Source organism: Marmota monax, unplaced genomic scaffold (genome assembly GCF_021218885.2).
Source record: "Marmota monax isolate L192 unplaced genomic scaffold, Marmota_monax_Labrador192_F-V1.1 WCK01_AAM20220418_F8-fsc00020, whole genome shotgun sequence".
Lineage (NCBI taxonomy): Eukaryota > Metazoa > Chordata > Mammalia > Rodentia > Sciuridae > Marmota > Marmota monax.
Window position 1 is genome coordinate 16,169,480 of NW_026692912.1, and position 17,724 is coordinate 16,187,203.

General features: G+C 38.3%; 2 protein-coding genes across 2 annotated transcripts; both read left to right on the plus strand.

The window, feature by feature from the left end:
• Positions 1 to 3,321: 3,321 nt before the first annotated feature.
• Positions 3,322 to 4,251, plus strand: LOC124097505 (olfactory receptor 1L6-like). Its single transcript, XM_046452031.1, has one exon. It carries the CDS (start codon positions 3,322 to 3,324, stop codon positions 4,249 to 4,251), a length of 930 nt encoding a protein of 309 aa, XP_046307987.1.
• A 3,829-nt stretch (positions 4,252 to 8,080) lies between these two features.
• Positions 8,081 to 9,067, plus strand: LOC124097334 (olfactory receptor 1G1-like). Its single transcript, XM_046451767.1, has one exon. The coding sequence runs from the start codon at positions 8,081 to 8,083 to the stop codon at positions 9,065 to 9,067; it is 987 nt and encodes a 328-aa protein (XP_046307723.1).
• The last annotated feature ends 8,657 nt before the right edge of the window (positions 9,068 to 17,724 follow it).

Genomic DNA, 17,724 nt, shown 5'->3' on the forward strand with positions numbered 1-17,724 from the left:
ATGCCTAAAACCAATGAATATATCATGCTACCTGGCAAAGGAGAATTAAGTTTTCAGGTAGAATTAGGGTTGCTGATCAACTGACCTTAAATTAGATCATTCTGGATAATCCAAGTGAACCCAAGGTCCTTAAATGTAGAAGAGGGAAATAAGAAATGAGAACTAGAGAGATGGCAGCATGAGAATTCCCTCAACATTGCTGGACTTGCAGATGGACAAAGGGGATGACTAGCCAAGAAATATGGACAGGCACAAGAAGCTAGAAGGGGCAAGAAACTGGGTTCTTCTGTGGAACCACAAGAAAGGAATACAGCCTGTCAACACCTTGATTTTTAGACCAATAATACCCATATCAGACCTCTGATCTATGCAACGCAAGGTAACAAACTTGGGCTTTGCTAAGCCACTGTTAATGGTAATTTATTGCAGCAGTCAGAGACCACTTAAACACACCCCTGTAAGAACTGTCCTAAGGAACAGAAAATCCTTGACGACTTTTGTCCTTTTCCTTCTCTTCCTGGGAAAATCCAGTGTATCCCAGGTCTGCAGCATGTTTCTCTATTGCCCTCTTCAGCCTGGATGCTGCACTCCTTCCAATGACTGTTTCAATCTCCTCCTTGCAACCGTTTTCAAACACATTAGCCTCTTTTACTGCTACCTGGTTTCCTTTAGATTTCATCCACTATTTTTCAGTTGCACACAATTAAGTTTAGCTAAATAATAAGAAATCTTATTGTTTGTACAAGTAATATTCATATAGAACATTGTGGACTTCAACACATAAGATACAAATGCGTGTCTTATTTTAACAATAAACTTCTCAAGATGATGTTTTAATTTCCCTATTTTTCAGCTAAGAAAAAAAATAGAAGCATAAAGATTTTTCTCCCATGGGTAAACAGCTAAAAAAAATATTTGAACCGGAACACAAAACTCACATCCCCTGGCAGAACTCATGAACTTTTCCCATTGGCTTTGCTGATTCTAGGAGTTTAGTCTCCCAGTTACTTATGTAAAAACTCATAATTTTCAAAGTCCTATTAAAGGAGATATATCTGCTTCAATCTGTCCATTGGTGTTTTTTTTTTAATGCAACTATTATGTGTCAGGTACCATGGAAGGAACTGGAAAACAGTGATGAGCAAAGCAGACTCTGCCTTTGCAGAATTTTCATCATGTGCCACTCCAGATGTTGTCCACATCTTAGAAGCCCCTCTCCTAAAGTGGAAGGATCCAAAATAGACCAGCACCAAGCATCTCAGAGAGAAAAGATGTTTCAGCAAAAGTACTGTGATGCAAATTCTTGGTAAAGTTTTAAAAGAGAAAAGGCCTGGGTTCTCCTGAGCAGAGCAATGAGTTTAAGATCACTGAGGTTTAGAAACACACTGCTATGTATTTTGGATATTAATCCCCTGTCAGAGAAATATCTGGCAAAGATTTCTCCCATTTTCTAGGCTTTCCCTTCATGCTCTTGTTTCCTTTGCTGTGCTAAAGCTTTTTAACTTGGTGCCATCCCACTTACTAATTCTTGTTTATATTTCTTGAGCTTTAAGGGTCTTGCTAAGGAAGGTGGTACCTGTGTCAACATGTTGGAGTACTGATCCTATGTTTTCTCCCAGCAGTTGCAAAGTTTCTGGTCTGATTCCTAGGTCTTTGATCCACTTTGAATTGACTTTTGTGCAGGGTGAGATAGGGATCTAGTTTCATTCTTCTACATGTGGATATCCAGTTTTCCCAGCAATAGGAGTGAGACCCTGGAGTACAGCCTGAACTTATTAGAAAGTGTCCTTTTAAAGGTACCACCCTCAAATTCATCACCACAAACACCCATCTCCCAACTTTTTTCCATGCCCACCCCCAATAACCTAAATAAAGCACCCTATGTACACCATAAACTGCCATAGAATTTCATTTCTACTAAAACTATAATTTTTTTCTAATTCCAATTTAGTTTTAAATATTTGAAAAAGCCAGATGGGGCTCACAGATGTTATTAAGGAAAACATTTAATTTCCTGTTTCAGACTGTGTGTTTGATATAAGCATTTAATTAAATACTTGAGTAGCATTAAAGACCATTTCTTTGGTGGGGCGGGGGGAATAAAAACACACACTATAATTTGGGTTTGCTTTTGACTCATTGTCAAAAGTACCAAAAAGATGAGTAGGAGACAGAAAGTATAGGATGTGGACTTTAATTGAGAACCTGCCTCCCTAACTCTGCCCTCATTTATTTGAGGTTACCACACCACCACTTATATGATCCCTTTTCCATTCTCTCTTCTCCAAAGCCAGTCCTGTTCCTTGGTGAGTAGTCATAAAGAGGATGTCGTCTTAATATCAACCCGGTGGGTTCCTGGTTTGTTCTAACATTACGCCCTGATGGCTTTCTGGTCTTTTTTTCTCTACTTAGGCAGACGGGTAACTAGTGATTCAATTTCTGCCAGATTGGAGCCTTGACCTATTCTCCCTGGTCTTGTATCTTCTATGGAGATGAGGAACCAATTCCTGAACTCAGGACCCTCCTATTCTCACCTCTTGCTGTATTTTGCTATAATATATAGTAACTTCTCACATTTCCCACACTTCTGCCTTTTAGTCTCTTCTTGCTCATGAGGGCATGCATCTCTTAGTTCCTCTGTGTCTTCCTTAATTCCACCCACCTGTGTGAAACACCAAGCCCAATGTTGGGTAAGTAGACTAACTTCTTCCAGAAGTAGATCTCCAACCTCCCACCCACCCTAGACAGTTTCACACCCTGAGGGACATGCCAAATGTCCAGGTCCCAGCCTCTCCAAGTGTGACCTTTCTACACATGATTAAACTCCCAAAGAAGTACACCTCTTCCAAGATGGTTTTGATCCAGGAATACAATCCCTACAAATGTTTGTGTGATTTCTGCAGGAAAAACTTAGGATACCCCACCTGTTCTTACAGAGGAAGAGAAGAAAGAAGGCAGAAGGATCAGGTAAAGACTGCACAGAGAAGAAGCAACTGCATCAACATAGAGGAAAAATTATGTGTCATATATACAACACCTTTGGAAACTGAGCAAAATAATTACTTTCTGAATACCTTTCCGTAATCTTTACCATTTGTCTCCAAAATAGCCAAAGAATGTGAATGTCATAAGTTTTGTCTTTTGGACGAGGAACAAGAGCTCGAGTGCTCAAGTTTGCACAATTAGTTGCAAAACTGGAAGTGAAATCAAAGTATGCCAGCACCAATGCTATGAAGCTGTATCATTGACTAACTGGTGGTCTACATGAATGGCTCCCTGATGCTCTAACATCCCTTCACATTTTTTACTTGTAGGACAACAATGCTGAGGGCGAACCAGAGCCATGTGACTGAATTCCTCCTTCTAGGACTGACCACTGATGCCAGACAACAAGTATGGCTTTTTTCCAGCTTCTTCGCCATGTACCTGGTCAATGTGGTTGGCAACTCAGTCATCATTGCAGCCATCTGGGGGGATGCTCACCTACACACCCCCATGTACTTTTTCCTCTCCAACCTGTCCCTGGTGGACATCTGCTTCACCACTGTCATTGTGCCACAGATGTTAGTGAGCATGCTAACACAGAGAAAGACCATCCTCTTTGCCCATTGCCTAACCCAGATGTATTTTTTTGTGGCCTTTGGTATCACTGACAGTTTTCTCCTGGCTGCCATGGCCGTTGACCGCTACGTCGCCATCTGTAACCCACTGCATTACGCTACAACCATGAGCCCCAGGTGCTGTCTCCTGCTGGTGACTGCATCGTGGGTGGTGTCCCACCTCCACTCACTTGCCCACACAATTCTCATGGGCCGCCTTTCCTTCTGTGGCCCCAATGTCATCCATCGCTTCTTTTGTGATGTCCAGCCACTGCTGACCCTCTCCTGCTCTGACACCTCTGTCAATGAACTTTTGGCCTTCACAGAGGGCTCCTTTGTGATCATGAGTCCTTTCATTTTCATTATTGTCTCATATGTCTACATCACCCGTGCTGTTCTGAGGGTCCCTTCAGGGGGAGGCAGGTACAAGGTCTTCTCCACCTGTGGATCCCACCTCACAGTTGTGGCACTATTTTATGGGACCATAATATCTGTGTACATTCGTCCCTCATTTACCTACTCAGTGACAAAGGACCGTGTGGTCACTGTCATCTATACAATAGTTACTCCCATGCTGAACCCTTTCATCTACAGCCTTCGAAACAAGGATATAAAACAGGCTTTGAGAAAGTTGGCTAGAAGAACAGAATAGAATGTATATGCTTTACCATCTCTAGAAGCTTCATTGTTGACTCAACAACCAATCACCACAGTGTGCCCTGGTGTCACATTTACACAGGCTGCTCCTGGACAGTCATTGGGCATTGCAGAGGCACCAAGGCAGGCCCATTCCAGAGAAACAGGGGACTCTTCAGATGGATAACTTTGATTCTAGGATGCACCATTGGCCAGAACTTTCTTGGTACTTCATTGCAATCCAAGACTTTCTTCCTACCCCAATCTCCCTTCATTTTCTCTGTTCTTCAAACCAAATATGAGAGATTTCTCCTGCTCCCTCCCCACATTTGTGGAGGCTGATTTTTAACGCCTCAATTTGACTGAGTTAACGGATGCCCGATGTATCTCTAAAGCTCTTTCCAGAGAGGTTATCATTTGACTTGTGTGTAGCCTTGAGTGTAGAAGATCACCCTCACTGATGCATGTGGGTACCATCCAATCTACTCAGGGACCAAACTGAACAAAAAAGAGGAAGAAAGGTGAATTTACTCTTGAGCTATGACATCCACCTTTTTCCACCCTTGCACTTTGGCTCTGTTGGTTCTCAGTCTTTCAAATTTGGACTGGGACTGACACTACTGGCTTCCTGGGTTCTGGGGTCTGTAAGCTTGAACTGTACTCCTGACTTTCCTGGGTAAGCACAGGACTTCTTAGCCTCCATAATCATGTCAGACAATCCCTCCCAATAATAACTTTCTTTCTGTATATCTATAAATATCCTATTTGATCTTTTCCTCGGGAGACTAATACATACATCTAATCACATCTTGACATCTGCTTCTCAGAAAACCTTGAACTAATGCACTAAGCAATGATCCAGTGGACATTTCTCTGTAGTTTGATTCAAACTATAGAGACTTTTAAGCAGGTGCACCAGAAAACCGTACAACATGTTTATGGCATAACTTTGAAATGGAAAAACATTATATTCTGGCTTTATTATGGTTTTATTTTCTCACTTATAAAAAAATCTAACTTAATTTAAGATAAGACTAAAAGGGAACAAAATATACATTTTCTGGCCATTTTTATTGAAATAATAAGTCTTGAGCACTCATTAAAATATCAATAACAGAACAAAGAACTGATTTATTGTTATTATCATCATTATTATTGATATTTTCTTTAGAAGAGGTAGTCTCAAAATGTTTCTCCTATTTGCATGGGGACATTTTTTTGAGAAGAAATAAACAATATAGAAGGCCAGGTTCCACTTATTTAAATGCCATTTCTGCATTTTTTTAGACTTCACTTCTTATGGGTTTTTTTCTTGTTTTTTATGGTTGTATTTTTATAAGATAAGAAGGAGTTCTAAATTTATTATCACAACTGAGATAATAAACTGTTTAAATAATGGCAAAAACATGACAACCAGCCCAAATGTTCATCAACATCCAAACATTCAAATAGATACATTATGGTAATAATCTCACAAAGGAATGGAAGCCCACATCCATTTGCTACAATCCTGGAATCCAAAAATCAATGAAAGTGGGCTGGGGTTGTAACTCAGTGGTAAAGTGCTTGCTTAGCAAGTTCTAGGTTCTATCTTCAGCACCACATAAAAATAAATTCATAAAATAAAGATTTTTTTTAAATCAATGAAAGAGTTTCAGCAAACTTATTTTGTAGCAAAACCTGACCCAGATTGGTATGTGTCCTTTTATCTAGCTTGATATGAGCATTTATTTGCCAAAATATTACTGTGTTTTATTATAATGCACAACCTCAGAACCTACTATGGATACCATATAACAGATGATATACGCACAATATTCTTTTCTAAAGTTGAAACATTCTGCATTCCAAAGCAAAAATTCCCTAATAGTAGAGAGAAGTATAATATGAACCTGAATTACAGGTATCAACATGAATATCGAAAACTTCAGATTGAACTGGGCACTGTGGTGCACTGTAATCCTAGTGACTCAGAGGGCTGAGGCAGGAAGAGCGTAAGTTTGAGGCCAGACTGGGCAACTTAGCAAGTCCCTGTCTCAAAATAAAAACAAAAAGGGGCTGGGGATATAGCTCAGTGCTTGCCTAGTATTTACAAGGCCCCTAAGTTCAATCCCTGGTACCATGCTGCGGGCAGGGGGACTCAACACATCATATTGACTGAAAGACGAGAAAGGATTCCATTCATGGAAAGGACAAACATAGGCAGACATAAATAGTGAATGATTTACGTATATATGATGGAAGGTAAAACCACAAGAAAATTATTCCTGCTTATCCTATATATTTTTGTTATCATTCTACTGTTTTAATTTTTTTCATAATCTTTCATGGAGAAGTGCCTATAACCTCTGCATATTTTATGTATGAGTCACATGTCTCTCCTCTGGAGTCACAGGGATCAAGTCTGTTTACTTTTTCTATATGATAGCTCTGTAGCCATCTGGACACAATGATTATGCTGCTATCCCATACCAGGTCTGTTCTACCTACTGATCATTACGTATTTGCTGGGAGGTGACAGGGTTTCTTCATGAGGATTGGAATCTGTTAGAATTTGAGGATTCCATGGCAAGTTAGGGTGGGAGAAGATGGAGCCTCCCACTGCTTTGCCTTAGGGAAGGAGCACCAGAGAAGTTGTCTCAGGATTCCCAGACCCTGAATCTGATGGAAAAATGCTCCTGATACTGTTAGGACTCAGGACTCCAGGCCCAGAGGGGACAGGTGGGAGGTTGGACCTCTGCCCCATCTTGTCTCTCACTAGGTCTGGGCTTGGGTCTCAGGAGACAACTGCATATGAAAAGCCCAAAGCTCTTCCCTGCTCCTGTTCCCGAGGACAGGTTGCTTCCTCACCCACCAAGTCTGGCTTCTACTAGTCCTCTTAAGGAGAAGCAGGGAGGCAGGTGAAACAGGAAGGCAGACCCAACACCCAGAGGTGGTGACAGGCTCTGAGGATGGCCACAACTTCCAGGTAAGAATCAGGCAAAGTTGGAAGACATTAGTCTCTTTTCTTCTCCTCTTCTCCTCCTCTTCTCTCTCTCATATACACACCTGCACACGCGCGCACATACACACAACTTCTCTTCCTTCCTCCTTTTCTTTCCCTTCCTCATTTTCAGCCAAATACAAGTGGATTTACTAATCTTCATGACTTAATTTAATATTCATGGCCTCCCTGGGAATCAGCCTAAAGTTAAGACAGATGAGCCATATCCAAGTTCCTGGCAATGCCAACACTTTGTAACTGTGTAATAATGGTACCCAGGCCCTGTGTGCTATGTACTAGAAAGATGTTTTGTCCACATAATCTCATTTGTTGGGTCTACATAGGAAAGAGAGAGTACATAATTCCATTATATCAAGAGTATCTGAGACTCAGCAATGACCCATCCTTGTAAATCATTACCTCTTCTCTCCCAAACGCCCCCCCCCCACACACACACACACCCCTCTTGATAATTTTCTAGTAAATACACACTCCTATATATATCAGATTCAACTTTTGCAATCCTTCAAAACTGATAGTTTTCCTAATAAAAGAGAAAGAGGAGAGGGGAGACTGATTTAGAAAGGTTCTTCCTAGCCAAATTCCAGTTCAACCTCATTGAGGTCTACAGGACAACTTACTAGATAACTGAATACAAAACTCACTCCCAACAACATCTCCTTTATCATCTTACAGAATTCTTCCCTCTTGACATGTTTATATGCCTGGTACCAAGAGACACCAATGTATCTCTGTGATCTTTAAGAAAATCACAGAAAACAGATGAAAGGCCTTAAATACTACAAATTTTTGAAGTCTATACACATGTGACCAATGTTTTTCACAAATTGTTCTACTTTGAATGGAAGTAAAAAACCAAAGCTCCATCTCTGACTTCCTGCTCCTGGGCTTCTCTGAGCACCAGGAGCAGCAACCTCTCCTGTTTGGGCTCTTCCTGGGCATGTACCTGGTCACCCTGCTGGGCAACCTGCTCATCATCCTGGCCATTGGCTCTGACCCGCACCTCCACACACCTATGTACTTCTTCCTGGCCAACCTGTCCTTCGTGGATACCTGCTTCACCTGCACCATTGTCCCCAAGGTGCTGGTGAACATCCACACGCAGCAGCACACCATCTCCCACACTGGGTGCCTCCTGCAGATGTACTACTTCATGGCACTGGCCCTGCTGGATGACTTCCTGCTGGCCATCATGGCCTATGACCGCTACGTGGCCATCTGCCTGCCTCTGCACTACACCACTGTCATGTGTCCCCAGCTGCTGGTGGCCACGTCCTGGCTCTGCTCCAACCTCCTGGCCCTTTCCCTCACTCTCCAGATGGCTCAGCTCTCCTTCTGTGCCTCCCACTCCATCCCACACTTCTTCTGTGATGTACCCCCACTCCTCAAGCTTGCCTGTTCAGACACCCATACCTTTCAGGTCACAATGTTAACTGAAGCAATTCTCTCAGGTATTATACCTCTCACCTGCATCCTGGTCTCTTACGCCCACATCATGCACACCATCCTCAGGATTCCCTCTGCTGGGAGGAAGCACAAAGTCTTCTCCACCTGTGGCTCTCACCTGACAGTAGTCACCGTATTCTATGGAACCCTCTTCCTGGTGTATTTTCAGCCCTCATCCTCCTACTCAGCAGATTTTGGAGTGGTGGCATCTGTGATATACACAATGGTCACCCCCATGCTGAACCCCTTTATCTACAGCCTGAGGAACAGGCATGTGAAGGGGGCTTTGTGGAAACTGTTTAGCTTGGGAAAATGCTGTACTCAGGAAAGGGCACTTCCACAGAGTAGAAGCCTTGGCTCTTTAAAATGTATTTATAACTGAACCCCTCTATTACAATCTTTGAAGAACTCAAATTCAAGGCAGGATTGATGCTCAGCATCACAAACAGGTTTAACCAGTGAGGGATGCCAGATTGGCAAACCTGGAATAAGATCAACTGATCAAGGAGAGAGCTACATCCTGGAGAGAAGGAGGCCAGCAATCCCTTCACGGTGACTTAATTGATGGATTCAGGTATCCAATCAGATTCAAATCAGAGGGTGGGAACCACCAAAAGAATGGAACCAGACAGAATTTAGGTTGTAGAAGGAAGCTCAGTTAACAACTCAGTCCATGATGGAAGTCTCACCAAGAGATAAGGAATGCTGACAAAATCTGACACGTGTCAAGTGTTCTGAGTTTTGGGAGCTACTTCTAAGTCCAGCTGTGGAAGTAGCTCACTCACAGATTAACCACAAAAAGGACAAAGCTGAATCAAGAAGACACACTGTAACTGAGAACAAGAATAATTCTAGAATAATCTAGGCACAAATAGATCAGGGTACCCATCCAAATCGCCCAACTGGGATTAGACTAAAAACACTAACAGTAAGTGATTATTAGTTCGGGGCACAAGTCCTTGATTCTTTAGTTTTTAAACTCTGATTTATTTTATTGCTTATACTATAATGTACATATCATTATAGTAAATTTGTCAAACATAAACAAATAGAAAAAAGAAAAAACATGCATCCTTCCATTTAAAGACAACTGCTGGGGTTGGAGTTATGGCTCAGTGGCAGAGTGCTTGCCTAGCACATGTAAGGCACTGGGTTCAATACTTAGCACCACATAAAAATATATAAGGGTATTGTGTCCATCTACAACTAAAAAAAAAATTTTAAATAAATAAAGAAAGAAAACCACTGGTAATATAGTACTCATTTCTCTTCTATTTCTAAATATTTTTCTCTTTTACTTTGTTGAGAAAAATAATTGCAATTATATATACTTTTCCACTTAGTCTTAAAAGTTATCTCTGTATTATTATTATTAACTTCCCAAAAAGCTGTTCAAGTGACATTAGAACACAGATCCATGATTTATGTAATATTTCATTATTGCTGCATGATTGGGGGGTTTCTAAACTTTCAGTATTACAAATAACAATGAAATGAAAATCTCTAAAAAGATTTTGTATTTATAATTTCTCTATTTTGTATTTATAATTTATTACCTCTGATATGTTCAGAAGTAGAATGTCTAAGTAAAACATTCTTAGAGCTCTTTATTCATTTTGCCAAAATGATCAAATAAGAATGACTTTTATTTACATCTTTTAAAATGTTGATGTTTGATGTTCACATTTTCTCCTTAATATCAATTAATTTGATAGCCAAATAAGCGATGGCAACCTCTTGCTTAGTTTGTTTCTGTTTTTTTGTTTTGTTTTGTTTTGTTTTTGTTTTTTCTGTTTGTTTTGTTTTGTTGTTTGTTTGTTTTTGGTACTGAGGATTTAATCCAGGGCACTTTTTCTCTGAGCTACATACAGAATCTTTTTTATTTTTGTTTTGAGATTTTGATTTTTAGTTTTGGAGGGGTGTTTGTTTGTTTATTTGTTTGTCTATTTGTTTTTGAGAAAGGCCTTCGCTAGTTTGTCCAGGCTGGCTTCAAATTTGCAATCCTCCTGTTCCAGTCTCCTGAGTTGCTGAGATGACAGATGTGCACCAAGGCATCCAGCTCAATATATTATTTTTTATCTCATAGTGGAATGTATTGTTTTCTAATGTAACCATGCATTACTTTAGCATGAAATCATATAGTTGAAGTAGTTCCGTCTCAACACATCCCTTTCACTTTCTGTAAATCATTCCCCTGCATTCTGTTGTACATTTATTAATAATTACAAGTACTAACTGTCTCTGAGTAGGGATCTGAAGAGGAACCTGGAGCACTGCTCATGATCTGGGTGTGTTGATGTGAGTGTGCGCCCTTTGAAAAATTCCAATTCGCTATGCATGTATGTTTTTGTGCATTTTCTGTATACTTTAACAAATATTTGTTTGGTAAAATGTTCACTCAATGTATTACATTTAAAAAAGATTGAAATTAAACAGTTGAAAAATAATATGTTGGGCTGGGACTGAGGCTCAGTTGCAGAGAACTTGCCTAGCATGTGTGAGGCACTGGGTTTGATTCTCAGCACCTCATATAAATAAATAAATAAAATAAAGGTCCATCCACAACTAATAAAAAAAAAGAAAAAAGAAAAATAATATGCTGTTAAAATATTGTTATGGCTTATTATTATTACCAACCAAATAGACTTCCAGGTATTCTTACAAATATAAAGGTAAATGTAATAAGAATGAAATCTTCCATTAAGTAGGGAAATATAGCATTTCCATTAATATTTTTTAAGCAATAAAGAAGCCACAAATAATCACAAGGAAAAATTTATAGAACAACAAATAGACAAATCCATTCTTTTATGTTTTTTTTCTCCTTTTTGGTACCAGGGATTGAAATCAGGGGTATTTAAGCACTGAGCCACAGCCCTAGTCCTTTTTATATTTTTATTTAGAGACAGGGTCTCACTGAGTTGCTTAGGTCCTCATTAAGTTGCTGAGGCTGGCTTTGAACTCACAATCCTCCTGCCTCAGCCTCCCAAATCGCTGGGATTACAGGCGTGGGTCAAATCCATTCTTATTGAGAGATTTTTAACACATACGTTGTAACTGATTGAACAAATTCCTTTAAATTCAGAACTTAATACTTGAAAAGTACAACTAACAATATCAACCTAAAGGACATGTATACAGCATCACCAAGAATATATCATCTTTGAGAACTGAAGAAAATTTTCCAAGACTTGTTCACTTACTGAGTCATAACATAAAGCAACTTCAGTAAAGGTCAAAGGGTTGAAATCCTACAAACCATATGCAACTAAGCTAAAAGTCATAACAAAGATATAACTATAAATCCCCACATGTTTGAGAATTGGAAACTCATCTAGGAATAATCTAGGAGTAAAAGAAGAAACCAAAATGACTATTAGAAAAATCTTTTTATCATGTATCTCATAAAAATAGAAAGGAGACCAGCACGTAAAAGAAAGGGATCAGGGGAAGTCAGGAGGGGAGGTACTAGAGAGTGAAACTGACAAACTTATGCACAAGTACAAATAGACCACAATGAAATCCACAATTCTGTATATAGTATTCATCAATAAAGATGGAAAGTATTTTTATCTAAATGTAGACCAACATAAAACATTATTTATAAGAAATTCATTACATTACATGTAAATGCTACAAAAGAAACAAAGGATGCAAAATAATGAGCTAAGCATCTATCTTGAGACATTATGAAAAGAACTTTAAAATCAGTTCAAGGGGGCTGGGGATGTGGCTCAAGCAGTATCGCGCTCGCCTGGCACGCATGCGGCCCGGGTTTGATCCTCAGCACCACGTACAAAGATATTGTGTCCGCCAAAAACTAAAAAATAAATATTAAAAATTCTCTCTCTCTCTAAAAAAAAATCCTAAAAAAAAAATCAGTTCAAGGAGGATAAAAGAGACAAAACAGATGAAAGGAAAACGTAACAAAATAGAATAAGACAGAAGAGACAAATGGAGATAAAAGATTATTTCTTGAAAACACAATTTACATCTTCTGATGAAAATTATTCTATGGGGAAAATACCAGTAACCAATATCAGAAATGAAAAAATGACATCATCTCTGATATTAAAGTAAAGAGAATATTATCAATAATGTTAAGCAAATTAATTTTAATTAAATAAACAAATGTCTAGAAAAATGTAACTCATCAAGACTAACTTAAGACATAAAGAAAAATCTGAATAAACATGCAGCCATTGAAAGGGTTAAATTCGTAACCAAAACTCTTTCCTCAAAAAAAAAAATTCCAGGCCCAAATGACTGACAGTGAATTCTATAACCAATTCAAGAAATAAATCATTTCTGGCCTGCAAAACTCTTTCAAGAACAGAGAATACTCACCAATTGCCTTTTAAGAACACCACCATGCCTACCTGGATACCCAAAGCTGATGGGGAAAAAAAAAAAAACACTGCAAAGGAGTAAAACAGGCAAATGTACCAACTCTAAGTAAAATACTAGCAGTTCAATGACAATAATGCAAAAGAACATACAGTGTATCATGACCAAGTTGGGTTTTCCCAGGATTGCAAGGCTGATAAAATATTCAGAAATTATTTAAAGTCAATCAACATAAATGAAAAATGAACAAAACTTGTAGGACTATTTCAATAAATGCATTTAAAAAATGTTTGCTACAATTCAACATCCACTTGTAAAAGTCCTTTTAGCAAAATGGGGATAGAGAAAAATCTGAAGAAACCTGTCTTTTTTCAAGCATACAGCGTACATAATGTGTCATGGTGATATATTTAAATCCTTCCTGTCAAAATGAGGAACTAGATAAACTATCAGCTCTCACCATAACTACCTCATTTTTAATTAAGCTTACATTCAGTGCAATAAGATAAGAAAAATGCATAAAAGATATAAGTACTGTAAAGGGAGAAACAAAACTACATTTTATTCATAGATGACATTACCATATTATTGGAATTCAAAAGAGTCTATAGATGTGTGATGAGAATTTATAATTAGACATCCATGTAAAAATAATAAATAAATACTCCCCCATTTTACATAATACACAAAAAATCAATTCCAGTTAAAATGAAGAATTATTGGTAAAAGAAAAATTATAAGAAGAAATTACTAGTAAATGCCTTTCTGAACTAAGGGAAGAAAGGACTTAAGTCAGACACAAGTAAAGCCCTAAGAAACATAAAAAAAATATGGATGAATTCAATATATTTTTAAAATGTATTCATAAAATAAAGCTCTATTAAAAGAGTGAAAAGAGCTGGGCACAGTAGCGCATGCCTGTAATCCCAGCAGCCTGGGAGGCTGAGACAGGAGGATCACAAGTTCAAAGCCAGCCTCATGAGGCACTAAACAACTCAGTGAGACCCTCTCTTTAAATAAAATACAGAAATAGGGTTGGTGCCAAGTGCCCCTGAGTTCAATCCCTGGTATCAAAAAAAAAAACTGAAAAGACAAGTCACAAAGAGAAAATATTTATAGTACATAAGGCTAGTATCTAGAATATTTAGATAGTTCTACAGATTAATAAAAAGTAAAGCAGATAACTAAATGAAAAAGGACAAAAATTTAAACAAGCAATTCCAAGATTAGGAAATAAAAATGTAATCAGTATTTGAAAGATACTTGATCTCATCTTTTATCTCATTATTAATCACTGAAATATCAAACAACAGGAGATGCCCCCAAAACACCCCAAAACGACTTTAATTATAAAGACTAGCACTAAGTGTTATCAAGGAAGTGACACATCCAGAGCAGCACATATTGCTGGTAAAGTGTAATTTGGTACATACAGCCTCTTTGGAAATCAGCCTGATGTTGTATAACAAAATAGAAGATGTGGGCAATCCAGAAATCTAGCTTTTTCACTCCTAGGTATATATGCAACAGAAAGGAACACACAGTTTGTATCAAGAAACGGAAGTAAGAATGATCTTTGTAGCATTGTTCCTAATAGCCAAAAAGCAGATTATTCCTTCAACAACAGATTGAATGAGTAACACATGGGTATAATTACACAATGGAGCAAGTTGTAATGATGAGCATGAACAAAGTACCTCTATACACAGTAATCTAGACAATCTCACCAATGGACAATATTGACATAGGAAGTCACGAATACATCATATGCGACTACACAAAGCTCAGAAAGGAGAAAAGAGACAAGATTAACATAAAACATTAAGAGTACAGTGATGACTTAACTTCAAGGAGAGGAAAGAAATGGTTAGATGGATGCACAAAAGGAGCTTCAGCATGCTGGCAATGTTCTGCTTCTTTTTTTATTAATGTAGTATAGCTATACCTAATATTAGGGTTCATTTTGACGTAATCTCAGATCATGGAATATAATTTGTTTCATTTCAGTCCCCAATACGTCCTCCTTCTCTCCCCATCTCCCCCCACCTTGTTTCCTCTCCTTGATCCTCTTGGCCTTCCCCCCATCTATTTATTGGTTTTGTAAATTAATACTTTATAGGAATATTTAAAGGTGGAATTCACTGTAGTACATTCACACATGCAAACAGCATAATTTGGTCAATCTCATTCCTCCATTCCTCCCCTTTCCTGTACCTTCCCCAACCTTTCAACCCACCTTATCCATTCCTCTGAGCTTCCTTCCATTTTCATTGTATCCCCCTCCTTCCTTTTCCCCCTTTTTGGCTCTAGCTTCTGCATTTGAGAGAAAACATTAGAGCCTTAACTTTCTGAGTCTGGCTTATTGCACTTAGCATGATGTTCTCTAGTTCCCCCTATTTACCAGCAAATGCCCTTATTTCATTCTTCTTTTAGTTGAGTAAAACCCTTTTGTGTATATATAACTCATATTCTTTACTAAAAGAATATCTAAGGCAGAAACTAAGAGAGAACACACAGGAAGTGAAAGAACATTTCAATGAAGATAGTGAAAAAGAACCAAACAGAAATCCTAGAAATGGAAGACTCAATAAGTTAAATTAAAAACTCAGTTGAAAGCTCCAGCAAACATTAGACCACTTTGAAGACAATTTCTCAGGCCTCAAAGACAAAGTTCATAATCTTGAAAGCAAAACAGACAATAAAGAAAAGATGTTCTGTTCAGAGAGGTATTCTGAGGTAATAACGTTATACTCTCATGATAGGAATCCAAGAATTACCTGTGAAAATGAGGATTCTTGAGCCTCCACCCAGATACTCTGATTCAGTGGACCTGCAATGGGGACCCCTATTCTGAATCATTTGGGGGGTTCTGAGGATTGAACACAAGGGCACTTTACCACTGAGCTACATCCCTAGACCTTTTATTTATTTATTTTTATTTTGAGATAGGCAGGGTCTCACTAAGTTACTCAGAGTCTTGCTGAGCTGCTGGCCTTGAATTTGTGATCCTCCTGCCTCAGCCTCCAAAGTCACCGGGATTACAGATGTGCACCACCACACCTGGCCCAAATCTGAATTTTTAACCAGCTTTGTAGGTGATTCTGATAATTTCTCCACCAGTGTTTATAAACCTTGTCTTAATATGATTGTTTATTCTAGGTGAATTTTTATGTTGATTTTGTTCCTAGGATTTCCCTTAAATAATCCTCAAGATTATAAGTGAGAAAATAAAGTTTCTTAATTTGACTCAAGATGTTAAGAGACCATGAACAGAATAGTCAAGAAATCTGGGATAATATTGAGAGACAGAACTAAGAACCATTGGCATACATGAAGGAACTTAAATACAAACTAAAAGAATACACACCTTTTCAATGAAATAGCATCACAAAATTTTCCAAATTGTAGAAATGAGATGTAAATACAAATACAAAAGGCATTTAGAACCCCAAATAAACAAGATCAACATTATTCTTTCCAAAATACATTATCATTCAGACACTTCTCAGAAGAAGATATACAATCAATCAACAAATATATGAAAAAAATCGTCAACATCTCTAGCAATTACAGAAATGCAAATCAAAACTACTCTAAAATTTCATCTCACTCCAGTCAGAATGACAGCTATTATGAATACAAACAACACTAAGTGTTGGCGAAGATGTGGGGGGAAAAGGCACACTCATCCCTTGCTGGTGGGACTGCAAATTGGTGCAGCCAATATGGAAAGCAGTATGGAGATTCCTTGGAAAACTGGGAATGGAACCACCATTTGACCCAGCTATCCCACTCCTCAGTCTATACCCAAAGGACTTAAAAACAGCATACCACAGGGACACAGCCACATCAATATTTAAAGCAGCACAATTCAAAATAGCAAACCTGTGGAACCAACTTAGAGGCCCTTCAGTAGATGAATAGATTTTAAAAATGTGGTATACATACACAGTGGAGTATTATTCAGCATTAAAATAGAATAAAATCATGGCACTTGCAGGTAAAAGGATGGAGCTGGAGAGCATAATGCTAAATGAAATTAGCCGGTCCCAAAAAACCAAATGCCAAATGATTTCTCTGATTTAAGGATGCTGATTCGTAATATGCTGCAGGGGGCAGGGGGATGGGAGGATTACGTGAACTCTAGATAGGGCAAAGGGGAAAAGGGGAGGGAGGATAAAGGATGGGGAAAGATGGTGGAACGTGATGGTCATCATTACCCTAAGTTCATGTATGAAGACACGAAGGATGTGACTCTACTTTGTGTACAATCAGAGATATGAAAAATGGTGCTCTATATGTGTAATATGAATTGTAATACATTCTGTTGTCATATAAAAATTTAAATTAAAAAATCAAGACTTGTTTTAAATTTTTAAAATGCCTATTATAAAGTAAAAGGATAGAATTTTTAAAATTTCAAGAGAAAAACAGCAAGTCACATTTAGATTTGCAATGTACAAATCATTTACAATGATTTGTCAGCCTAGACCCTAAAAGCAAGGAGGTTGCTTCATACTGGTTCAGGGAAGCATCCAACAAGATATAATGATTGTAAATATTTATGCCCCTAATATCAGTGCACCTACGTACACACACACACACACACACACACACACCTCAAAATAAAAAATGAAATAAACAACAATTCAATAATACTGGATGATTTCAATACATTTCTCTCAGCAATAG

What these genes read in the sequence shown, in the direction of transcription:
- LOC124097334 (XM_046451767.1), top strand. Translation starts at nt 8,081, where the DNA reads ATGGAAGTAAAAAACCAAAGCTCCATCTCTGACTTCCTGCTCCTGGGC.
- LOC124097505 (XM_046452031.1), top strand. Translation starts at nt 3,322, where the DNA reads ATGCTGAGGGCGAACCAGAGCCATGTGACTGAATTCCTCCTTCTAGGA.